General features: G+C 47.3%; 1 protein-coding gene across 7 annotated transcripts in view; it reads left to right on the top strand.

The window, feature by feature from the left end:
• The window catches only part of ADAM15 (ADAM metallopeptidase domain 15), a 309264-nt gene that overhangs the window by 162295 nt on the left and 120259 nt on the right, over positions 1-26710 (top strand). For all 7 annotated transcript variants that reach the window (XR_013603849.1, XR_013603850.1, XM_078671060.1 and 4 more), the window contains exons 11-15: positions 2619-2767; positions 2867-3041; positions 3129-3221; positions 4874-5069; positions 7433-7541. Coding sequence is in view for 5 of the 7 variants with exons in the window: in XM_078671060.1 (XP_078527186.1) it covers positions 2619-2767; positions 2867-3041; positions 3129-3221; positions 4874-5069; positions 7433-7541 (722 nt within the window). In the remaining 2 variants the exon portion in view is untranslated. The remainder of the gene's footprint in view (positions 1-2618; positions 2768-2866; positions 3042-3128; positions 3222-4873; positions 5070-7432; positions 7542-26710) is intronic.

Genomic DNA, 26710 nt, shown 5'->3' with positions numbered 1-26710 from the left:
TCCAGCATTACCACAAAAGACGGGATGCAGTTCCCTTGGGTGGGGGCGAGAGAAAGGAAAACAGAGCTCAAGGATAGATCCAAGGAACTGATCGGAAGGACCCTGGGGGTAATCCTAAGGTCAGATCTGAATGCCCTCAGACACCCACGAGGGTGCCATGTTTCATCATAGGGCACTCCTCATCTTTTGACCTAGCCGTATGGTGAATGCAAGTGAGGGGGTATTGGTGTAGGGTGGTGCTCAAGTGATTTAAAAGAGTCTAAGGGAGATCATAAAAAGGATTGAATATGCTGACCCTTGAGAAAGTAGAAACAGTGAGTGGGGCTATCTGCTGCAATAATGTACTGGGATAGCTCAAAAGCTCAACAAGTTTAATGCCTAGGTGCCAGGAGGGTCAGTGGCATTTCTTCAAAACCAGGTAATTGTACCTACCCTACTACAGATTGGAACCAAGAGATACTTGCAGGTAACCAACCCAGGATAGTTCCCCTGCTGTGGTGCAGGAAGGAGGATCCAGCCATTCAGTAGAGCTAGAGATACCCCTAGGGAAGGCAGAGGGCCACGCCTTGCTGCGGGACCCCAAATGAACCATTCAGTGTGTTCGCCAGGACTTACCCTCTGCCGACTAGTAGGTAGGGTGCAACCCTTGAGCCCTTCTTTCTTTTCTCCCACCCACTACCCACTCAAGGGAACATCACCCCTCTTTTGTGTTTAATTGTCTAGGAGCGCAGGTGCTGGACCTTTCAATCCTTGTCCCTCCCTTGTTTACTACTTCCAGCATTACCTACATATCTTATCAGTATCTAGATAGCACCTTCATTAAGAACTGAACTTCTAACCAGCTCATGTCATAATTCCCTATCTCTTTCCTATGCAAGTCTGCAATCCCAGTGGCGTAACCATATAGCTTCTATTTCCGGAGGCCTGTATCACCTGTGCCCATTACCTGTAGCTACAACATGCCTAAATTTATGTCACTTGTGACATTATGGATTCTTTCTACTTCACCTGCATTTATTTTCTGTCTGTCTGCAAACACTTCCTGCATGACCTGGTCCTCTTTGTAATCTTCCAGCAAAACGCATTCTTCCCACTTGTGCCAGCCTGCAATACCCGGGTCTCTTAATTGCCTCCTGACAAGGACTCCTTCCTAACTAACATGTGCCTGCAACATCTACACTTTTAACTTGTGCCTCCCTGAACTCATCTTCAATAACAACTGGCTGCCTACCTAGTAAGAGCCCCTCCTTCACTTATGTTTGTGTTTAGTATTTGCCTGCTACACAACAACATCACACCTGACCCAAACCTTGTCCTTAACCTGCTCTGCAGTGCCTGCACCTCTCTTCTGTGTCTACATGTCCTGGTGCAATACACATGACTCTTACTTTTGCATGCCTGTACTTTCCTACTTACATGTACCTCTTTCCTGTGTCATGCATCGCTTGCTTGAAACTCTTCCTGCAGTACCTTTCCTCTCATGCTATCTGCCTGATGATTACTGCATAATGTATACCTCTTAGCATTGCCTAGCAAAACTCACTTAATAACTACTCTTGTCAGTTGTATGCTTTCTTGTCTGGTGCACCAATATCAGCCAGTTTGTGTTTTTGATATCTTAGTGCCACATCTGTAGGGCGTTTGTCTTTATCTCACTTTTGCTCCCTAATATTTACCTGAGAGACTCACTCACATCCATAATTTGCATTTAACAGCCTATTTGCAATACCTTTGTGCATGATCTGTACATTTGTGTCTTTCTATTTCTGTCTTGATTTGTCTTCACCTCTCTATTGTATGGTCTCTTTTCCGCTTGACTTACTATATCACTTTCCTTCTTTTCCGCCCAATGCATACCTGTCTCCTTAGTTTTTTCCTCAAGATTGTGTCTCTCACACATCTCTCGCAAAGAAGGCCTAGAGATACTAGTGTCTCACAAAAATATCAGCTTCTGTTTTTGGGTGTCTGTCCTATCCACCCTTCTGCGCAACGTGTGTGCTTCCACCACTTGACCTCAGTGTCTGTTCTAAATGTAATACATTCCTCTTTCCCTATATACTTTCAACATCTGTAAAATCATCTTCTCCAGCCACTTTCATTAATGGTTGTTCTTGGCTCTTTAGTTCCTGATTAAGATACCCTCCTTCTGGTCCCTGCAACAAATTGGGGCCGCCTCACCATTTTCACAAATACTTGTCAAATCAGCTTATACTGTCACACCAATAACTTTCTGCTGAACTCTTCACATTCCCCGGCTCCTTATTTCCTGCTTGCAGTTACTGTCTCTCCTGTCATAGTTTGCTGTTTTTGATACCTGATACCTGCTCTTCTACATTTTTTTCCTGCTGCTTTCTCATGTGTCCTTAATAACTTCCACTTGTCTCCTCTCCCCTTTATGCTTTTAGTATCTGCACCCATCTCAAATTTCCTCTTTTCTGTATTTGACGCCTTTTTTCCGCAGTGCATATCCACCTGCAACATCTGCCCCTCACCCCATTGTCTGTTTTAACTGACTGTGATGCTGCCCCTCTTTCAGGTGCATGCGACAACCCCCTGCAGTAAATGTCCCCCATGTAACCTGACCAGCTCTAATGACTGTAAGCTTCTTTCCTTCGCAGGATCATTCAGTGAGCATCCTCAGTGTCGCCTCCACCATGGCTCATGAGCTGGGACACAACCTGGGCATTAGCCATGACACTGACAACAGGAAGTGTGTTTGTCCCAGGTCACCGTTAGTGCGGAGCTGCATCATGGAGTCAGCCTCAGGGTTTGTGGAAAAGTGATACGTTTGGCTTGTCAAAATGAATACAGGGTGCTTTGGGGTGGGGGATTATTTATCTCTAGCTTAAACCATCTCCCATTGCAGATTCTTGCCTGGTCTGGCCTTCAGCAGCTGCAGTAAGATGGATCTTGAGCTCAGCCTACGCCAAGGCGTCGGGATGTGTCTCTTCAATATCCCAGAACCCAAGACCCTCAAGCGCCAAAGCTGTGGTAACCTATTTGTGGAGCTGGGAGAAGAGTGCGACTGCGGCTTGACCGAGGTACCCTGCATGACTGTCCTGCTGAGCATTTCTTGAGTGGAGTTGGTACCCTCTTGTTAAGATTCAAGGTATTTTTCCCCTAAACAGGAATGCAAGGACCCGTGCTGTAATGCCACCACGTGCAAGTTAGTTCCTGGGGCGGAGTGTTCCTCTGATGGGGTCTGCTGTGAGGACTGCAAGGTATGCTTATATGTCTTTGTGGATACCTGGAGAAAACGTTTAAGTTAGGGCAAAGTTATGGTTATTTACAAGGTTTTTGACGTTCTCAATCTCTGCATATAGATTCCTTCAAGATACCAAGGTAGGTTTTTAAGAACTCTAAGCTTATTCTTAGAGCTGTAAATCAAATCTGTGAAATTTTAAGGAAAGCCTTCTAAGACTAAGCTTTTCAAACAGCACCAATTTATAGGATACAGAATTAGGTGCTTGGTTGCTTTCAAGGGAAATAATGTATATTTTCTTTCATTGTATGTTTCATACATTCGCATGTTTAAATCTCTCCCATCATCGGTCATGGACAACAACAAAAACATTACATAACCTTGTTGACTTCGCTTTAAGAACGTGGTTAGGTCTGCCAAAGTAGTATTGTACTTCTCTGAACGTTAGGAGTCTGGTCTTGCAAGACTAATACTATTAGTTTTCCAAGTGTTAAGCGTGGCAGTGTAAAAGCAAGTAAGTGGTATCTCCAAGGCCTTGGTGTTCGAACAGCGACGAAGGCTCACTGAGGGAAGCATCCACAAATAGTTTTCAAATAGTGGAGAGTTCGGTCTTGTAGGTGCATGCAATTACATAGATCTCTAAGAACTAAGAGATATCATACAAGGGAAATATACTAGATCCTGCAATATCTGAAGTCTACACTCCTCAAAAGCATTTTTCCAATGAGGCTTCCGAAATGTAGCAAAGTAGGCTTCCCAAAAGCAAAATAGGTCAGTTCTGAAGGAGAATCAAGGTAGTGGTATGTGAAGACGCATAGAGAGTGTATTTAAAAAACCACCAGGAGCTGCTGCTGTTTATGCACCCAATGGTTTATATAACAGTAGGAACCCAAGCCTGCTGCGTTCAGAGACCTAGCTTGTGTAGTGGCCGCTGATCAAAGTTTGTCAGTACTGACCAATAAGAAAGAAAAATTTCTTTCCAGTGTCCCCTCACTCACCGGGGTTTCCCCACGGTGACATGCTTCATCATTGGGGCCATCCCAGTTCTCTACGAAAAGGGGCATGCTACGACTCACGGACTACGCAGGAGCACTTGGTTGTGAAGGACTATGTGTGGTGCAAGTGAAAATGGTGGAGTGGGTGTGAGTGATTAAAAATACCGTGCTAGTGGGCCTCAACAATTTTATTTGCTCCTAGGTTGGTATGTTAAAAAGGGGTGTGACACTGTATTTTAACCTGTAATGAGGATTAAATCAGTGTTCGGTCGACATGTTTCAAGCTCCCCAGGCTTTTCTTCAGGACCATACAGGGACCAGCCCTGTATTTGCCACTCCTATAAGCCCCTAAATTGGGGTGTGTATACTACATGAATTAACAACATATAACGCTGTTCAGTCTAAAACACGCGTATCATACATACGTTTTGTACTGTTTTGCTGTCTATGTTGGAATGCTTAATAGCACTTCATGGTCACTAGTGGGGGGCAGGATCACCTTATGGAATCATTGTTCCTCTGCGGTGAAACCGCACTGAGATACCTATTCGTAACCCCTCCGGACCGCACCCAATGGCTCATTTCAAGTTAAAAAAAACTAGTGGATGCTTGCATTAATACACAACATTTACATACTTTTGTCTGTGACGTGCTACCTTTCCCCTTCATTTTGTAGCTGAAGATCTCTGGGTCCTTGTGTCGTGAACCTCTGGGAGAGTGTGACCTGCCCGAGTACTGCAATGGGCAGTCTCCATACTGCCCTCCCAACGTCTTCCTCCAGAATGGACAGCCTTGCAGGAGTGGTCATGCCTACTGTTACAGCGGAGACTGCCGCAGCTATGATATTCAGTGCCAGGCTCTCTGGGGATCAGGTAAAGGCTTGCCGAAATGGTTCTTTTTGCATAAATGGATGATTTGATCAGTGCTACCTGTGGCATTGTAAATGCTTGGCTGCCAGCCGGATTGTCTACTTTCCAATCTTCAGCTGATTGGCTAAGCTACCTGCCTACCTACCCAGTGGTTATTCTCATCATGTGTCCAAAGTTGAGCAATCAGAGAGCTCCATGGGGCAGGGTGGTCCATGACATTGACAAAGGAGGCAAAGACTGTGATTTGAATGCCTCATTTGCCCAATTAAGGACACTTACCGACTGTTAAACCCTTTAAATAATTAATCTCGTTTAGAGACAGCCTTTGGAGGAATCTCGAGCAGTGGGCGGCAAAGGAAGAGATATCCGGGTCAAGTGAGAGGAATCATGCCATGAGAGTGGCATAAAAATCAAAGTATGACAGTGAGGGGATTCTGGTTATGATGACGAGAGTTCTAGATAATTAATCTTTGTTTCTCTGTGTAAAGTCTTCATACGGTATCCTGAGTTGCCCCCTCTTTTCCTTTCCTGGACTGAATAGAAGGTTGGAGGTGGGCAACCCTTAGGGCCATGGAAGCCTTCCAGAAATGTGCACCACTATGAAAGTTACAGAGGCCCCTAAAAGCAGTGATCCATTTAGCCAAGACCAACCATAGGGACCAGAAGTGATCATGTCATGGTAGTTGAGGGAATTAGTGTTGGTTACTTGGTGGTCTCAATAAAAGAATTGCCAAGAAAAGCGCCTAGTGAGGGTCAGGAAGAATGGCAGGCATTGAGTGCCTGAGGACAAGGTAGAGTGACCAATATTGAAATAATTCTGCCTTTCTTGCAATGGTAAACCGGAGGTTTGAAAACATTTCTTGTCCAAAATAATATTGATTCTGTACAGCCTTATATACTGCTTATGCCCCAGGTGAGAAACCAAAACAGTACCAATAGTTTCATTTTAGAGAGAGGCCTTGGTCAGCTCTTATGTGTAGCATCTTAACCTACTCCGTAGAGTTAATGTACTTGTATCTCCCATCCAGACAGTTTGTGTAACACAGTAAATAGGGTGTACTTCATTTCTTCTGCTGCCTTGATTGCACACAAATTAAAAACTTTTGTAATTTGTGAAACTGGAAAGTTTTCTGATTTTGCACAACATTGGAAGTGGGTAAAGATTCTGCAAAAAAGCTGCAACTGCGGATTATCCAGGTTCGACTTTTTTTTATTTTGAACAAGAGGACTCTTTTGGTGATTTTTCTTTTTTGTGCATTTTAGTTCTCACAGCAAACCACTTTGAAGTTTTGTATGCATGCATAATTTAGGACACCCACTGAAAACTACTTTTAGGAAGAAAGGAGGGGAAATGATTTAATATTCCAGCAGGATGATGAAAAAAATATATTTTGGGTCCCCATAATGACTACTAATATAATTGAGCCCTATCTTTCTTTTGTAACAACAACACAGCATAGTTTCTTGTTGTCAAGCTTCAGTTTAGGCACTGTCTAACTTTTTGCTTGTGAGGCGGATCAGCTTCTTCCTTGCCCAGATGATCAAATGTCATCTCATTCCACTCTGCACTTTATATTGTTTTGTAAGTATCTGAGTGATTCGGAAGTGTGCACTCTGCCTTGCCCTTCCCTCTTGCGCTGTCCTCTTTGTTTATTTAAGAGTGAATTGCACTTAAACTTAACTTAATGTAGTCTCCAACGGCTGTGAGTTTTCGCCCCCTCTAGATGTCATAGAACATCTCGGTGCTCACTTGATGGGTGCCTAGAATCCTAACTGAATTAAAAGAGAGTATCAGTGCTCATTGTAAAAGAATAAGTGCCTGGATTCCAAAGTTTGCGCAGGAGGTGCTGAATGTCGAGGATGCCAAATGCAATGCTATTCAGTCTTGACCTAATGCCTATTTAATTCACTACCAAAAACTCCACCCTCCTTTCACCTCACTCTTGCTGATTCTTTTTCTTACTTGCATTCTCCCTTTGTCATTGTTTTATTTCTCTTTTCCTCCTTTTTTTGTTTTCTCTATCTTTCATCAACATCAGATGAGGAAAAATAAATGAAAGTGTCTCTGGCTCCACCTGCAAGCACCAGCTCAAATTAAGCACTTGAGAGCATCAAGTACAGTTTTGGAGCAGTCTCCTTTAAATTTAGAAAAAGAAAGGTTCCTAAACAGTGGAAATATGAAAAACATAAAAGTATTGGAATTCATTTCCTGTGACTCCTCACTTCATTAAACCACAGGCAATATCAAAAACTCTGGTTGGGATTTGTTATTGTGCACATTTTTTGGTAAATTCACTGCAGTGTAAGTCAACTTCTTGATTTTCAGATCTTTACTGGTGTTCCCTTTCTGGGGTGGGGGTTTGCAGGTTCCAGCCAAGCCCCAGATGCGTGCTTCAGTGCGATCAATGGCAAAGGAGACAAGTATGGGAACTGCGGACAAGGCCCTAATGGCTCTTTCGTGCCCTGTGAGCAGCGGTAAGATTTGCATTGCTGTTGAGGGTATATTTGGAATTTGAAAAAATTGGGCTTGGATTAAGCAATATACCTCAATTCTCAAATTAAGATGTGTTTTGGAGCAACAGAGATAGAGATTTTGCGCTTAGCAAAGATAGGCATTCGAAGGCTCCCATCCTGCGCTGTTATCTGAGACCCCGTGTTACTATACCTGGATTGTATTGGTGTGGGAGCACCAGAATCGATTTACTGGCCAGAAAATGGAGCTACTGAAATCACTGTGTTGCATCCCAGACCCGTTTTGCAGCGTGAATCTTTCTGGATTCACTATGCTGTGCATTATTCCGCAGTCTAGCGGTTGGGTACGGAATCGTAGTCTTTTGGTGGGCGTCGACGTCCCACCCTCTTGTGTACTTCCTGTGACGTCGGCAAGCTTCTTGCGGAAGCTCCCACCTTTGGGCGCCATCTTCAGATTCTTTTTACCGCCATTGGGCCTGGATCGTCACCGAGGGGCTACAGAGTTTTTGGAGGAAAGAAGAGGAAAAAGACGAATTTTACACAGAAAAGATTGGAGAAGATACCGAGGAACAAGATCACCAAGCCGGGCCGAGGAAGAAGGAGGAGAACTTCGAGATCTTCGACGTCCAACGGAAAATGCACACACAGGGGGCCCCCTGAGCGCAGGAATGGACAAAACACCTTTTAAAATCTGCCGTAACTGCCACCACAAATACGCGCAGAAGGACCAGCACCCGGTCTGCAACCTCTGCCTGCCAGTTGACCACGAGAGCAAGGATTGCAACGCCTGCTCCGCCTTCTCCCCGAAGACACTCAGGATAAGAGAGAGACAAAGAAGAGCCAACTACAACATGCAAGGCAAAGGCAAACCTCCGTCGCTTTGGGACCTGCGCCTCTCCAGCGACGTAGAGGACAACTTCGCCGAGGGACCAGATGACTACACGGTCGTAGAGACCGATGAGAAAACATCTAAAGAGGTAGGAGAGACGTCGACCCCATAACCCCCGACAGACTCTCGAAAGCCTGAGTCAGACTCTCAAAAAACAGAGTCTAAGTCCTTGAAGGGAGCACTGGCGCCGAAAATCTCGACGGCCATAGTTGCATCCAAGGACAAACAGCCCAGCGGATCCTTCGAAAAGGACTACCAGGCGGCGAAGACCGGCGAAAAGCCAAGGTCGTCGAAGCATGTCCCCGAAAAGGACCTCTCGACTTTGAAGGAGAAGGAGCCGAAGGTTACGTCGACGACTACGTCAAAGAGAAATCGGCCGAAACGCTCGATGCCGAGCATGCCGCCTAGATGGAGGGGAAAAAGAGAAGGCTCAAGGCCGAAATGGAGAACATCCTGCAAAGGAAGAGAGAGTTCGACGAGAAAATGGAAAAGTACGCGATTCTGTCGAAACCGCCAACGGCGATCGTCGAAATAGAAGAGGAAGAGGAGTTTGACGCCGAAGAACCGCCCAAAACTCCCAAGCCCCATGAATAACTAGAGGAAGAAGGCCTATACTACGAGGAAGAAGGCGACGATGACCAGCGAACGTGTTCCGGCTCGGCATCCTCGATGACACAGGACCTGGAGTGCCAGGACCTCGACGCCGAAAACCCGGAAGAGGCCGTGGGGACGTACCCTTCGAGGCCTTCGAGCACACATGAACAAGCTCAAGGTGAGGGGTCTGTGGACTCCAGCAGATGCGGTCAGACACATCAACTACCTGGAACTGAAGACCGTGTTCCTCACCCTGAAGGCCTTCCAGAAAAAACTGTACAACCAGAGAGTGTTGATACAAACAGACAACACAACAATGATGTTCTACATCAACAAACGGGGAGGAACACAATCAGTCGCACTATCCAACTTAGCGCAGGAAATATGGAGATGTGCCATCCCACTCAAATAGATCTGCTAGCCATACACCTACCAGGGAAGGACAATGTGGAAGCAGACTGGCTCAGCAGACAGATGTCAGCGTCCCATGAGTGGGAGCTCAATGCACAGGAAACGCAAAGGCTATTCAGGAGGTGGGGAACACCGACTATAGAACTATTTGCAACACGCCAGAATGCAAAATGCCAAGACTTCGCATCCAGGCAACCAGGAAACGATCCCAGGGGAATGCCCTATGGATAAGCTGGTCGAAAGCATTTGCCTACGCTTTTCCCCCCCAATACCACTGATACACAGGGTACTCAACAAGTGCAGGACCAGCAACATGAAGCTGATCCTGGTGGCACCACAGTGGGCGAGGCATACCTGGTACTCACAAATAATGGAAATGGCACAGGAACCACCTCACAAGTTCGGGAAAAGGAAATACTTACTCTCCATGCAAAACGGAGAAGTACTACACCCAGAGCCTCAGCTTGGCTGCATGGCTCCTGAAGACATAGAGTTTGCACACCTAAGGCTACCGGAGAGCACCCTGCGGGTGCTACGGGAGGCAAGGAGACCTACCACACGAAAGTGCTATGTGGCAAAATGGAAGAGGTTCACACAATGGTGCAGCAAGAAAAAGCTACACAAGAAGATGATAAGGGAATCAACGGTGCTAAGATATCTCACACACCTGCTGCAAGCAAAACTAAGTTCATCCTACACAAGAGGATAAACAGGAAAGAGCTTCTTTACATCACAAGTAGTAAAGAGATTCCTGGAAGGTGCAAAAAGGGTCTCATCACCTAAGAGGATGCCGCCACCGGCATGGAACCTTAATTTAGTCCTAACAGAACTTATGAAAGCTCCCTTTGAACCCATCCATAAGGCCTCACTACAAATGCTAACAATGAAGACAGCCTTTCTGGTGGCAATCACCTCGCTGCGCAGGGTAAGCGAACTGCAAGCACTAACACTGCAAGAACCCTACATACAAATACACAATGACAGGGTGGTAAGGAGAACGGACCCACACTTCATGCCAAAGGTGGTGTCAAGGTTCCACATAAACCAAACAATACAGATACCGAGCTTCTTTCAGAAACCATCCACAAGCGCAGAGAGCACTGCACACTCTGGAAGGGCAGAAATGCATTACATAGAAAGAACGAAGGAGCACAGGAAAACAAAGCAGTCTTTGTGTCCTTCGCAACCAGTTTCCTGGGTAGACCAGTAACAAAAGACACTATCGCACGATGGATCGCTCTAACTATACAATTCTGCCACAAACAGGCAGGGCAGGAACTATCGGAGGCGGCCCAAGCCCATTCTACCAGGAAAAAGGGAGCAACAATAGCCTTCCTGGCTAACACACCCATTCAGGACATATGCCTGGCGGCAACATGGGCTTCAGTGCACACGTTCACCAAGCACTACTGCGTGTATATACAAATGAACAAAGAAGCACAAGTAGGACAGAAAGTGCTTCAACATATATTCAACAACAAACGCTCATCTTCCACCCAGCCGCCACGAACATAACAAACCATTACAAAGTCTATGCACAGCATAGTGAATCCAGAAAGATTCACGCTGCAAAACGAATAGTTTCTTACCTGTCGGTGTAGTTTTGCAGCTTGAAGATCTTTCTGGATTCACTAGTGAAACCACCCACCTCCGCCAGAAAGATGAGGCAGGAGAAGAAGGTGGAAATACAAGGAATAAAATACAGACACTTTAAGAGACAAAGTGAAAAATCATTTACTTTAAGGAAGAACTTGAAAACAGTGCCTAGGATTCACGAACAGAACACAAAAACAAGAAAAAAAGAATCCGAAGATGGCACCCAAAGGTGGGAGCTTCCGCAGGAAGCTTGCCGACATCACAGGACGTACACCAGAAGGTGGGACGTCGACGCCCACCTGGGCTACGAAAAAAAAAAAAGAAAGAAAAGACTACGATTCCAGACCCAACCACTAGACCACGGAATAATGCACAGCATAGTTGTGAGAAGTTGGCCTGATGTGCAGTGCTCACTATTCTAGTGATCACTATATATCAGTCCAAACAACCCTTATTGATGATTGGTTGTAAGTCAACCTTATAGACCAGCTATCCTAGTAGCATGGATACGAGCAGTCTAAGGCTAAGACTCTAGATGGCGTGTTAAGCCAGCTGTTTTACCATCACATTACCCCTTGAACACCCAGTGAAAGGACACCACACAAGTGTTATGAAAATAAACAGTGTATTTATTAGAATCACAACAACCCTGTACTCTTTATGAGGACAGGGTGCTAGGCACACAACAAAACTCTTATGAAAATACTTAAGTTAGCACAGTATATACAAATGGCCGGGGGGCACGAAAAACCATATACTCTAAAAGTGGAATGCGAAATTACTAGTAGGTAAGTACAGTACTAATAGGCTTTGGAATCGCTAGGACTTGACTAGGGAATCGTTAGATTACTTCTAGGAGGCCCAGGGGACTCGGGTGCAGAGTGTGCACTCTCACGCGGGATGCGGGACAAAGTCTATGATAGCTAGTAAAGGTAAAGTTAGTGTTCACGGGCGAACCCGACCTGGTAGGGAGAAAACGACAGTGGATCCTGACCCTTGGATAGTGAGGCTATGCTGGGGCACCGAAATGCCGAAGTTACCTAGCCCAGGGGCTGCAGCTGCATAGGTCTCAAAAGACGTCGGGAATCCTCGTAGACGAACCAGGAGCCTGGAAGAAAGATGCTGGCAGGCGACCAGTGAAGAGAGTTCAAGGGGATCCAAGCCTGGATCTCGAAGATGGATGATACCTGAAAGCAGAGGGGACCAAGTTCGTGACTACTAGCCAGTAGTCAGGTGGCACCAGGAGGGCACCGGATGGTAGTCACCTCGGCTAGGTGAGTGGGCGACGCTGGGCTCTGCAGATCTCACGGACCAGGAGGCGTTGTCGGCGACCAGGATGGAGAGGCGAGCTGTCCCACGATGGATGAAGCTGTCGGCGTCGAAGAACCCAGGATTGGGCAACAAAGCCTTGGCTAATTCAAGCCCACGCGGTGGACTCAAAATGGCGTCTGGAGTGGACCAGGGGGGTCCGGGGTGCTCCTCTTCTGGAAGGGAGCAAGAGCCAGTCTGGAGCAACCAGACCAGCAGCAGTTATGTCGTCGGGCGTCGTTCAGAAGGCCACAAGCCAGCGGGCTAGTAGCCAAACAACGCGGTGAGCAGCAAAAAGCAGAAGGGCCCCACGCCGATCGTGGAGATGCTGGGGGGCTGCTCTTCGGTGCTGGAGCTGCTCAGGGTTGGGGCTTCTCGGACCCCAAAGCACTCGCCAGGAGATTACTCGGCGGGCTTGCTGTGCAGAAGTCGTGCAGTCTTGGCAATAGTCGTCCCTTGAGGTCTCATCGCACTCACGGTTCTCAGCTTGGCTGTAGAGGTGAGTAGAGGTCGGAGGTGCCAGGGAAGCCGGGTCTTGTCGAGCTGGGCAGTCGGATTCCGGAGGAAGGACTTACAGCAGACCGCAGTGTTCTTGATGGTGCCTGCGGATGCAGGGTGACTACTCCTTAGTCACAAGGGAGAATCTTGAAGAAGGAAATCTTGAAGTCCTTTCGTAGAAAGTCGTGTCTTGATTCCAAAGATGATCTAATTTGGAAGGGGGCCTGCTCCTACCTTTATCTGGGAAAAGGGGGCTGGCACGCGACTAAGTCCTGCCCTATGGGTGGGACCAGGAGGGGGGTGGTTACACCCCTCTCCTTTGGCGGGCTTTCCCCAGGCCAGGGGCTGGAGTGCCCCTGGAACTGGTTTCAGCCGGCCTATGCACAGTGAGCACCGGGGTGCCACTTGCAGTCACCTTCCTCTGTAGCCCTGCCTACCTGGAATACACAAAACCCTGTCTGGGACGGTGCTGGCACCGCCCCTGGCAGGAAACCCTTTGTCCTTGCCTCCTGCTCTGGGAGGACTCCCAGCAGCAGGAGGGCAGACTTGTGTCTCGGTGGCAGCATCCATTTTGTGGATGCTAAGGCTCTGTCTGACTTTAACCGGGGTTACAGGTTACATACATGTCGTGTCCCTCTAGAAGGGTGGAATGCTAACCCCGTCGCCAGAATTGGCGAGGGGTTAGTATTCCAATTCGTATGACACCTTACTCGACATGTTTTGATAAAGCGATACCAGAGTTGGCATATAACCGCGAGGATTATAATGCACTTAAGAGTATATGGTATGCGATATCATGGAAACGGCTAAGGGATGGATCCCGAAAGCCGCAGACAGGCTCAGCTCATGCCAGAGCACCATCTCACACGATTCCAAGCACTCTGCCTTCAGGATTGTTAAGGCCTGCCATAGGAGTGACTAATAGGAGATCTGTGTGTCCATTTTAGGGTTAGATATAGGTATACTATATCTAAAGCAAAGGGTGATTACACCACCTTGCCCCAGCTGTCAAGCAGCCAGTTGTGCCAGATTTGGATGGCCAGCCAGGGGTGGCATAATACATGCTGCAGCCCCTGGTAGGCCCTGGGTACACCTATGCCCTGGGTACCTAAGGTACACTGTACAGGGACTGATAAGGTGACTCAGTATCCAATTGGATATGTACCTAGGGTACATGGAATCCATTTTAACAGAGAGAGCAGTGGGCCTGAGGTCCTGAATAGCAGGGCCTCAGGTCAACTAAGTCAGAAAACCAGCAAAACACCAGGCAAAAAGTTGGGGGCAACCATAGTCAGGGATCTACCTTCCTACATAACCCCCCCCCCCCAAACGAAAGGAGATAAGGCTAGCCTTGCCAGGTAAGCCTATATTGCGTGAGTGGCCATATAAGGAAGTACCAGCACTGGCATGGTTACCCCCTATCTCATGGTCCACTAAGCAATCCCTCACCCTAAGGGTGTCTGAGGGTCTCCACCATAGGGAATCTCTACCTGTGGTGTGTTTTGGCAAAGTAAAAGGCTGGTGCTGAAATGGAGTACTGAAGTGAGGCTCCACTAATTTTGGGCTCAGCTTCCTCCAATCACTATCCACCATAGAGGCCTTTCTTTCCAAGACTGAGTTGTTTTGGGCTCTCAGGGTCAACCTCTGGCTACCTACAGCTGGAGGTTGGGTCCCTCTGTTTGGCTTACTGGAGGGACAGGTCAGGTCTGGGGCCCTTAGGTCCCAAGTTTGGCTGTGCCCAACAGTGTCCATCTGTGGGAGGTCCCTAACTAAATTTAAGGGGGATCCCTCAGGAGTTTGTTTTATTTTCACTTGGCTAGGACTACTAGCTTCAGTGCCCTTAATCTGCTGATTGGGGGGTTCTTTTGGACAGGGGGCCCTTTGGGGTCCAACACTGGCCTCCCTGACCTCTACAGCCCTGGGCTGACTGAGGCAGGGTAGAGGGGGGCAGGTTACCTGCTCCAGACTGGGTCCCACCTTGGAAGGGTCCACTGACATCAGGGTCTCTGCCAGGCTAGGCCTGACTACCTCTGGGGCAGTTCCTTCACAAGGGGTCAGATCAGTTCCCTGAGGAGGCTGATCCTTTCCTAGAGTCTGGTGGGAGGGAGATTTCTCTTCCTCCTCAATGCTCTCTGTCTGAGTGGAGTGATCCATAGTTTCAGGCTTCACAACACTATCATCTGTCAGAGTTTGAGCTGTGGCCATCACAACTCTCCCAACCTTTTCAGGAGGGGGCTCAGTTTGGGTGTGGGCTGTGACCATCACAGCCTTGACAACCTGTTCTGGGAAGGAAGTTGTCTGAGATGGGGTTGTGACTGGCACAACCCTCCTGACCTGTTCAGGGAGGACATCTTGGACTGGGGCTGTGACTAACACTGCCCCACTAACCTTACCATGGGGGTTTACCATTCTAGAATGGGTTTCTTGCTCTACCTCAGCCCAGGCTGAGGTCTCTAAATCATTCCCCAGTAGGCAATCTACAGGCAAGTTGGATGACACTGCCACTCTCTTGGGGCCAGTGACACTTCCCCAGCTGAGATTTACTACTGCCATGGGATGAGTTTTCTTCACTCCATCAATGTTTACCACCTGGTATGTGGCACCAGGTAAAAGTTGCCTTGAGGGGACTAGACTCTCAGTCACCATGGTGATGCTAGCCCCTGTATCTCTATAGGCCTCAACTTTCATTCCATTGATGAGGGGCTCCTGTCTGTACTTGCCCAAAGTGTTGGGACAAGTTGTGAAGTTGGCAAACCCCATGCCAGTCTCGCAGACAAGAGTATCTGAGTTTGGGGACCTGGTTAGGCCAGAGTCTCCAGGAACTCCCAAAGTAAATGCACCCAAATTCTTGGGGGCACTCCCACCACCTGGGGGATTACTACTAGTAGTAACAGGAGGTTTGGGAATGTTACTTGGGGGTATGTTCTCCTTATTGTTATTCTTTGGGCAACTGCTGTCAGTTTTCAGATGACCCTCCTGTTTACAGGGATAACAATAAGGTTTCTTTTGGTTATTAGAAGGATTCTGGGACCCACCCCCCTCAGAGGATTTTTGGGGCCCTGATGTGGTTTGATCTGGAGATTTATTCCCACCCTTCTCTTGAGGCTTGGTTGATTCCTTTTTCTGGTCACCACCTTGGTTCTTGGGCCTAATCCTGGTTCTGACCCATTTGTCTGCCCTCTTACCCAATTCTTGTGGAGAGGTCAGATCAGAGTCTACCAGGTGCTGGTGTAATAACTGGTTCTGACAATTATTTAAGACTTGCTCTCTCATAATAAGATTATACAATCCTGTGAAGTCAGTAACCTTGCTACCCAGTAGCCAGCCTTCCAAAGCCTTAGTGGCACAATCAACAAAGTCAGACCAGTCCTGAGACGGACTTTTCTGGGTGTCTCTGAACAGCAACCTGTACTGCTCAGTGGTTAAGCCAAACCCATCAACCAGTGCATTTTTCAGGACCTGGTAATCATTAGCATCCTCCACTCTTGTAGTGAGGAGCTTATCTCTACCTTTACCATCAAAGGAGAGCCACAGTATAGCTGCCCACTGACTTTGGGGAATGCACTGCACAGTGCAGGCCCTCTCCAAAGCAGCCATCCATTTCTGGATGTCATCCCCTTGCTTAAAGGGGGGCACTATCTTTGTCAGGTGTTTAGTATCTAAACCCTTCTCTTTTTCTCTTGGGAGATTGCTGCCACCAGTGGGAACTGTCCCACTCATCTGCTGCTCTCTAGCAAAGGCAAGCTTCTCTTTGGCCAGGGCAAGTTCTTCCCTTTCAATCCTCAGTTTAGCTTGTCTCATCCTTGCTTCATGCTCTCTTCTCTGAGGGGAAGTCAATCTCCTCTGTGGAGAGTTCCTTCTCCTCTGAGAAGAGGTGTTAGAGTGCAGAGATCTAATGGAGTCCCTAGAAAGAGATCTATCTCTCCTAACTCCAAGGTTAGGCCTCATCAGGGTCAGTACTGGGGGTCCCCCAGATCCTTGCCCAAGTAGGTCTAAGTTGGCCCTAGTGAGTCTGCTGACTAACTCAGGACCCTTGTTTGCCTCACCCTCAGAGAGTTCCTCAAGATCCTCCTCCTCAACTGCATTTACAGTGTTGTGGAGGTCTGGATCCCCAGTAGTACCCTCTAAGGCTGGCATATTCCCATCTAGCTGAGAAATCTTTCTCGCATCATATGTCTCTAAGAGACCTATCAGAAAGGGAATGGTGGGGTTAGACCCCTGTTTCAGTTTCCTGGAGGTACACACTTGTCTCATCTCCTGGAAACTGAGAGCTGCATATCTTGATTTGACCTGTGGAGGGTCAAGATCCACAAGGGGAGTCTCAGTAGATTCTCCTTGGGTAGACATGCTTTTCTAGTGAGGCGTAAGTGGTGCACTTACCTACACTATATGTTTGCCTACTGATCCCTTGCTAGAGTTGTAGTTTAGGGTGTGCTAGGCCCTAGGAGCTACAACAGCTGGTTCAGTAGAACTCAGAGTATTCTAAGCTAAGTTATATGTACCTTTAGTACTTATGTGATCTTTCACAAGATGTTCTTAGGATATGTGTGGTAAAACAACAGCAAGCTCAAATCCCAACCGCTGCTCACCAATGTGAGAAGTTGGCCTGATGTGCAGTGCTCACTATTCTAGTGATCACTATATATCAGTCCAAACAACCCTTATTGATGATTGGTTTATGTAGGAAGGTAGATCCCTGACTATGGTTGCCCCCAACTTTTTGCCTGGTGTTTTGCTGGTTTTCTGACTTAGTTGACCTGAGGCCCTGCTATTCAGGACCTCAGGCCCACTGCTCTCTCTGTTAAAATGGATTCCATGTACCCTAGGTACATATCCAATTGGATACTGAGTCACCTTATCAGTCCCTGTACAGTGTACCTTAGGTACCCAGGGCATAGGTGTACCCAGGGCCTACCAGGGGCTGCAGCATGTATTATGCCACCCCTGGCTGGCCATCCAAATCTGGCACAACTGGCTGCTTGACAGCTGGGGCAAGGTGGTGTAATCACCCTTTGCTTTAGATATAGTGTACCTATATCTAACCCTAAAATGGACACACAGATCTCCTATCAGTCACTCCTATGGCAGGCCTTAACAATCCTGAAGGCAGAGTGCTTGGAATCGTGTGAGATGGTGCTCTGGCATGAGCTGAGCCTGTCTGTGGCATTCGGGATCCATCCCTTAGCCGTTTCCATGATATCGCATACCATATACTCTTAAGTGCATTATAATCTCCGCGGTTATATGCCAACTCTGGTATTGCTTTATCAAAACATGTCGAGTAAGGTGTCATACGAATTGGAATACTAACCCCTCGCCAATTCTGGCGACGGGGTTAGCATTCCACCCTTCTAGAGGGACACGACATGTATGTAACCTGTAACCCCGGTTAAAGTCAGACAGAGCCTTAGCATCCACAAAATGGATGCTGCCACCGAGACACAAGTCTGCCCTCCTGCTGCTGGGAGTCCTCCCAGAGCAGGAGGCAAGGACAAAGGGTTTCCTGCCAGGGGCGGTGCCAGCACCGTCCCAGACAGGGTTTTGTGTATTCCAGGTAGGCAGGGCTACAGAGGAAGGTGACTGCAAGTGGCACCCCGGTGCTCACTGTGCATAGGCCGGCTGAAACCAGTTCCAGGGGCACTCCAGCCCCTGGCCTGGGGAAAGCCCGCCAAAGGAGAGGGGTGTAACCACCCCCCTCCTGGTCCCACCCATAGGGCAGGACTTAGTCGCGTGCCAGCCCCCTTTTCCCAGATAAAGGTAGGAGCAGGCCCCCTTCCAAATTAGATCATCTTTGGAATCAAGACACGACTTTCTACGAAAGGACTTCAAGATTTCCTTCTTCAAGATTCTCCCTTGCGACTAAGGAGTAGTCACCCTGCATCCGCAGGCACCATCAAGAACACTGCGGTCTGCTGTAAGTCCTTCCTCCGGAATCCGACTGCCCAGCTCGACAAGACCCGGCTTCCCTGGCACCTCCGACCTCTACTCACCTCTACAGCCAAGCTGAGAACCGTGAGTGCGACGAGACCTCAAGGGACCGACTATTGCCAAGACTGCACGACTTCTGCACAGCAAGCCCGCCGAGTAATCTCCTGGCGAGTGCTTTGGGGTCCGAGAAGCCCCAACCCTGAGCAGCTCCAGCACCGAAGAGCAGCCCCCAGCATCTCCACGATCGGCGTGGGGCCCTTCTGCTTTTTGCTGCTCACCGCGTTGTTTGGCTACTAGCCCCCTGGCTTGTGGCCTTCTGAACGACGCCCGACGACATCACTGCTGCTGGTCTGGTTGCTCCAGACTGGCTCTTGCTCCCTTCCAGAAGAGGAGCACCCCGGACCCCCCTGGTCCACTCCAGACGCCATTTTGAGTCCACCGCGTGGGCTTGAATTAGCCAAGGCTTTGTTGCCCAATCCTGGGTTCTTCGACGCCGACAGCTTCATCCATCGTGGGACAGCTCGCCTCTCCATCCTGGTCACCGACAACGCCTCCTGGTCCGTGAGATCTGCAGAGCCCAGCGTCGCCCACTCACCTAGCCGAGGTGACTACCATCCGGTGCCCTCCTGGTGCCACCTGACTACTGGCTAGTAGTCACGAACTTGGTCCCCTCTGCTTTCAGGTATCATCCATCTTCGAGATCCAGGCTTGGATCCCCTCGAACTCTCTTCACTGGTCGCCTGCCAGCATCTTTCTTCCAGGCTCCTGGTTCGTCTACGAGGTTTCCCGACGTCTTTTGAGACCTATGCAGCTGCAGCCCCTGGGCTAGGTAACTTCGGCATTTCGGTGCCCCAGAATAGCCTCACTATCCAAGGGTCAGGATCCACTGTCGTTTTCTCCCTACCAGGTCGGGTTCGCCCGTGAACACTAACTTTACCTTTACTAGCTATCATAGACTTTGTCCCGCATCCCGCGTGAGAGTGCACACTCTGCACCCGAGTCCCCTGGGCCTCCTAGAAGTAATCTAACGATTCCCTAGTCAAGTCCTAGCGATTCCAAAGCCTATTAGTACTGTACTTACCTGCTAGTAATTTCGCATTCCACTTTTAGAGTATATGGTTTTTCGTGCCCCCCGGCCATTTGTATATACTGTGCTAACTTAAGTATTTTCATAAGAGTTTTGTTGTGTGCCTAGCACCCTGTCCTCATAAAGAGTACAGGGTTGTTGTGATTCTAATAAATACACTGTTTATTTTCATAACACTTGTGTGGTGTCCTTTCACTGGGTGTTCAAGGGGTAATGTGATGGTAAAACAGCTGGCTTAACACGCCCTCTAGAGTCTTAGCCTTAGACTGCTCGTATCCATGCTACTAGGATAGCTGGTCTATAAGGTTGGTGTTCACGGGCGAACCCGACCTGGTAGGCCAAAGGTGGTGTCAAGGTTCCACATAAACCAAACAATACAGATACCGAGCTTCTTTCAGAAACCATCCACAAGCGCAGAGAGCACTGCACACTCTGGACGCTAGAAGGGCAGAAATGCATTACATAGAAAGAACGAAGGAGCACAGGAAAACAAAGCAGTCTTTGTGTCCTTCGCAACCAGTTTCCTGGGTAGACCAGTAACAAAAGACACTATCGCACGATGGATCGCTCTAACTATACAATTCTGCCACAAACAGGCAGGGCAGGAACTATCGGAGGCGGCCCAAGCCCATTCTACCAGGAAAAAGGGAGCAACAATAGCCTTCCTGGCTAACACACCCATTCAGGACATATGCCTGGCGGCAACATGGGCTTCAGTGCACACGTTCACCAAGCACTACTGCGTGTATATACAAATGAACAAAGAAGCACAAGTAGGACAGAAAGTGCTTCAACATATATTCAACAACAAACGCTCATCTTCCACCCAGCCGCCACGAACATAACAAACCATTACAAAGTCTATGCACAGCATAGTGAATCCAGAAAGATTCACGCTGCAAAACGAATAGTTTCTTACCTGTCGGTGTAGTTTTGCAGCTTGACGATCTTTCTGGATTCACTAGTGAAACCACCCACCTCCGCCAGAAAGATGAGGCAGGAGAAGAAGGTGGAAATACAAGGAATAAAATACAGACACTTTAAGAGACAAAGTGAAAAATCATTTACTTTAAGGAAGAACTTGAAAACAGTGCCTAGGATTCACGAACAGAACACAAAAACAAGAAAAAAAGAATCCGAAGATGGCACCCAAAGGTGGGAGCTTCCGCAGGAAGCTTGCCGACATCACAGGACGTACACCAGAAGGTGGGACGTCGACGCCCACCTGGGCTACGAAAAAAAAAAAAAAGAAAGAAAAGACTACGATTCCAGACCCAACCACTAGACCACGGAATAATGCACAGCATAGTGAATCCAGAAAGATCTTCAAGCTGCAAAACTACACCGACAGGCAAGAAACTATTTGTTTTCTGCCTTGACTCGACCCTCAGACAAGACAAGGGGATTAGGTAAAGCTTACATACAAGGTGACATTCTCCTCTGTCCTCCCACTCTCCTCACCTCCTTAATTCCCCCCTGAGAGGGCTCACATTTACCACCTGCTGAGAGGAGGTGGTGAATGTCTGCGTTAAACCTATGAGAATAAGGAAAACCGTGGGGCATTTCACTTGGTAGCTCAGTGCCCTCACAGGGATTCCAAATGGTCTAACTTGTAATTGAATGATTCCTTTTTCAAAAATCTGTTGTTATCAGAAACTCTGGCTGCCCGGAATCTCTGCACAGAGTTCCTCCAAACTCGTAATCAGGTCCATAAAACTATACTTTTTGACATGCAGGACCTTCTCCTATTCCAGAATTGGGGCCTACACACAGACATGGCAGGGCATCAATCCTGACCTATCGCAGCATTAGACTCCTTCTTCACACAGAGTTCCGTTGATGCTCCCTACTTCTGACCAGTGGTATTCTGGCTATTAAACTGCTATAGAAATACTACAGTACAGTAGGCCAAACACATCTTGTTAGGGGTCAGGGACAACAAATGATTTTGTTTATTTTGTCCTTTGAACAAGTATCCCTTCAGCACAGACACTTTAGCAAAGGTCACAGTACCACAAATGGTCTGCAGTGAGGTAAGATTTGTATCCATATGATCATGCTGTTCATTGGATTCATGGTTCATTAATTCAAAGTCTTTAATAATAGGGTGACTGCATTAAGGATATGCTGTGAGCTCAGCTTGCATTACTGACAGTAGTTCCAGTATAAAAATGTGTACACATGTTTGCAAGGTTTAACAATTTGAGGTTGTAATGCTCCCAGAATGCTGTTTGATCAGATGCAAATTATTGTAGAAACTTGAAAGCAGAATGAATAATTGTTCACAAAAAATAGCAGCTAGAAGTAAAACGCTTGCTAAATGTGCAATTTTAGGTACCATTTCTTTGAGGCATGTGCAAAAACAATTGATGGACAGAATGCAGAACAATGTCATACATTCACCCCAGTACAGAGATATGGGCCTAATTCCATCGTTTTTTTGCAATCCACACCACCCCCTTTTGTACCGCTTTGGCCGCCATAAGTGTGGCAGGGTATGCTCAGACGTGAGTCCCTTGCTCACTTTGCCACTGGATTCAAGCAAGCCGGGCTGAAGACGGCTGGAATGCCAGAAACCGGTCCTCGGAAGCTTGTTTCCGGTCCAGGGAAGGCATGGCTTGGCAGTTCGGCTGGACTGTTCCCATGAGGCACAGGGTCAGACTGATTTGCATATAGCCATGTCTGAACTGGGGTGGCAGAGTGGGCCAAAGAACGGTGATGGATCAAACTCAGATCTTTTGACTGGGTGTGAGTGTTTGATTGGTTCAGATGCTCCGTCCATCACCACCCCCTTTTGTACCGCCTTGGCCGCCATAAGTGTGGCAGGGTATGCTCAGACGTGAGTCCCTTGCTCACTTTGCCACTGGATTCAAGCACGCCGGGCTGAAGACGGCTGGAATGCCAGAAACCGGTCCTCGGAAGCTTGTTTCCGGTCCAGGAAGGGCATGGCTTGGCAGTTCGGGCTGGACTGTTCCCATGAGGCACAGGGTCAGACTGATTTGCATATAGCCATGTCTGAACTGGGGTGGCAGAGTGGGCTAAAGAACGGTGATGGATCAAACCCAGATCTTCTGACTGGATCTGAGTGTTTGATTGGTTCAGATGCTCCGTCCATCACCACCCCCTTTTGTACCATTTCTTTGAGGCATCATTTTTTGTAAAATGTCTTTGCTACATGCTAATAGTTCCAAAAATATTATTATTGGAAAATTAGTGTAAAATAGTTTCTTCGAGATTATGAGAAACATGAAATGGAAAAGTCATTGGATTTGACTTTATGTCTGGCAATGGTTGCCAGCCTTTTGGTTTTGTCAATGGGTGTTTTGTTTTGGCATGGTTTTTGTTAAACCTTATTCTCTGTGAAAGCTGCAAGGCCCTTCCCAGTGTAACAATGACTTGGCTTAAATCAAAAATGTATTTATGGTATCAAAAAGCACCCTTTTCCATAGTAGTCCCTGGCAGTGAAGGAATCAAATTTGTGTGCCAGTATGCTCCTGGTGAAAGAGCAGAATACCGTCACTCACAGGGAAGTTAGACATATATGAAGCTAGCCTCTTATGAAGTTAGTTGTATATAAAGTAATATCATCATCATCATCATCAAAGCTTTATTTCGATATGAGGATATCATAAAAGCATTTAACATTTTATAAAAAAAGGGTCCAAATATAAAAATTTTAAAAACTTTTAGGACACGGATACCATATTACAGGGGGAGATTAAAAAACACATCAAAGTAAAACAGCTTTTCCTTTGCCCTTCTCCATGTGTCACATACTTAATTATACAGACAATGCATAACAATTCATCAAGGAAAGGGCACACAATACACTTTTTTAAAAAATAGATTAAACTAACTCAGCTTTGAGACAAAGAGTAATACAAAATTTTAAAAGGGGCTTCATCCGGAGGCTAACTTCTTCAATCGAATCGCCCATGCTCAACTAAGAAATTTCGCCACACCGCAGACCAGAGTGGTATTAGTGTCTGATCGTAGAATTCTCAGCGCTTCACGGTGATTCCTTGTTCCTAGTTGACAACAAACAGGATTCAACCATTTTTTCCTTGGCTTAGTATAAGCAGCACATGCAAAGACAAGGTGCGGGACACTTTCGACCACTCCATCACAGTGTGGACAAAGCGGGTGTGTCTGGTAGGGAGGTTTCCAGCTACTGGTGTATTCACGAACTGGGAGTGTGCCCAATCTGAACTGGATGTAGAGAGCCCTGTCTCTGGGTTTCTGAATAAAATCAAGGTAGGTTGTTTCTAGGCTTGGGGCCTGCTTATGCAAGAGAAATTCATCAGTCAGCTTACCTAGGCCATGGTTTCTAGTCTCCTGACTGTCAACCCAAGCCCAGTAGGCTCTTTTGACGGCTATCTTATTCAACGGGGACCCTGAATCCCAGGCTACTCCGAGGCCCAATGCTATGAGGAACTTATTAATGTTTGAGAGCCATCTAATCTTGTGGGATCCCTCAAGATGCATCACTTCTCTTAGGTTGTCGTCTTATTTGGATAACTCGGATGTACGCCACAGACGAACCCAATAGAGAAGAGGGCGTAGAGTGGCGAGATCTTTCAATGAGCGGCGTCCCAAATCGCTCAATAGTGGCTTGGTTGGGGTCCCCTGTGGTAATGAGACCAACTCTCTAAAGAACTTGTTTTCAGCCTTTACCATGTCATCGATTTTTTTCAAAGCTCGGCTCCATATAGTGCCGAGCCTGCGGCCTTGACTGCGTAAATCACGAGGGCTGGGGCAATTGGCCTGGATCTGCATGAGTGATACTCTCTACCTATGGCACCCACAACCCGCTTATGGTTCAGGGCCATTTTGTCGATATGTGGTTTCCAGGTCAATTTATCTGAGATTCTGATACCCAAGTAATCAAATGTTTTGACGCGCTCTAAGGGCACACCGTGGAGTGTGAGAGTGGTCTTGACCTGCCTACTGGGGTTAAAAAACAGGAGCTTGGTCTTCGAGGTATTAATTGCCAGGCCCCTCAAGCTGCAGAAAGAATAAGTAATATACATTTCTAAATAAAAGCAAAAGGTCTCGGCTAACAGCAGACATAATTAGGAATCCAATTATTAAGGAAAGTCACAAAAGTACACCTATGGTATATATCCTTTCATTAGGGAAGAATTAAGACTTTCATGAATTCACAAGAATTTACAAAAGTAAGCCTAGAATCTGTACTCCTTGAAAAAGTTTGTGAAATACATTTTAACATGAGCACGTATGCATGTGTTTTTTTGTTCTTTGAAACTCTGCAGAGCATTTGCAAGTTCACTTTCCCTACATCAACTTTTTCCCCCACTCTGAAATTAGTTTTAATTATTCTCTTGTTGGGAGTATATTTCCAACCTTTCCCAGTTTGGGAAGAGATTAGAGAAGATTTGATGAGAACCCCTAAACATGCAAGTTAGTAGGTGTGCACAGACTCAAAAGGGCATTCGAACTCTGAAACTATGACTTCTCCCTACTTCAACCCCAGTATGTAGATTTGCTGAAAGGTGGTAAAATCATGGCATTGCTAGAATCGAACCCCTGCTTTAATATGAACCATTATTTACAACAAGGGGTGGTGATGGACAGTGTCTCTGAATTAAGCAGAGTACTCTCACCCAGTCAAGAGATCAGGGCTAAATCCAACACCGTTTTTTAGCTCATTGCACCATCCCAGTTTCAGAACCTGGCTGTATGCAAATTAGTCTGTCCCTGGCCCAGTGCATCATGGGAACAGGGCAGACCAGACTACAAAGCCAATTCTTACACTGGGAAGGAAACAAGCTTCCGGGGACCGGTTTCTGGCATTTCAGCCTTCTTCGGCCCGGCTTGCTTGAATCCTGATGGTGCAATGAGCAAGGGACTCACATCTGAGTATACCCTTCCACGCTTAGGGTGGACAAAATTATTTACAACAAGGGGTGGTGATGGACAGTGTCTCTGAATTAAGCAGAGTATTCTCACCCAGTCAAGAGATCAGGGCTAAATCCAACACCGTTTTTTAGCTCATTGCACCATCCCAGTTTCAGAACCTGGCTGTATGCAAATTAGTCTGTCCCTGGCCCAGTGCATCATGGGAACAGGGCAGACCAGACTACAAAGCCAATTCTTACACTGGGAAGGAAACAAGCTTCCGGGGACCGGTTTCTGGCATTTCAGCCTTCTTCGGCCCGGCTTGCTTGAATCCTGATGGTGCAATGAGCAAGGGACTCACATCTGAGTATACCCTTCCACGCTTAGGGTGGACAAAATTATTTACAACAAGGGGTGGTGATGGACAGTGTCTCTGAATTAAGCAGAGTATTCTCACCCAGTCAAGAAATCAGGGCTAAATCCAACACCGTTTTTTAGCTCATTGCACCATCCCAGTTTCAGAACCTGGCTGTATGCAAATTAGTCTGTCCCTGGCCCAGTGCATCATGGGAACAGGGCAGACCAGACTACAAAAGCCAATTCTTACACTGGGAAGGAAACAAGCTTCCGGGGACCGGTTTCTGGCATTTCAGCCGTCTTCGGCCCGGCTTGCTTGAATCCTGATGGTGCAATGAGCAAGGGACTCACATCTGAGTATACCCTTCCACGCTTAGGGTGGACAAAATTATTTACAACAAGGGGTGGTGATGGACAGTGTCTCTGAATTAAGCAGAGTACTCTCACCCAGTCAAGAGATCAGGGCTAAATCCAACACCGTTTTTTAGCTCATTGCACCATCCCAGTTTCAGAACCTGGCTGTATGCAAATTAGTCTGTCCCTGGCCCAGTGCATCATGGGAACAGGGCAGACCAGACTACAAAAGCCAATTCTTACACTGGGAAGGAAACAAGCTTCCGGGGACCGGTTTCTGGCATTTCAGCC

Source organism: Lissotriton helveticus, chromosome 12, assembly GCF_964261635.1.
Source record: "Lissotriton helveticus chromosome 12, aLisHel1.1, whole genome shotgun sequence".
Classification (NCBI taxonomy): domain Eukaryota; kingdom Metazoa; phylum Chordata; class Amphibia; order Caudata; family Salamandridae; genus Lissotriton; species Lissotriton helveticus.
This window is presented reverse-complemented; position numbering and strand designations above follow the sequence as displayed.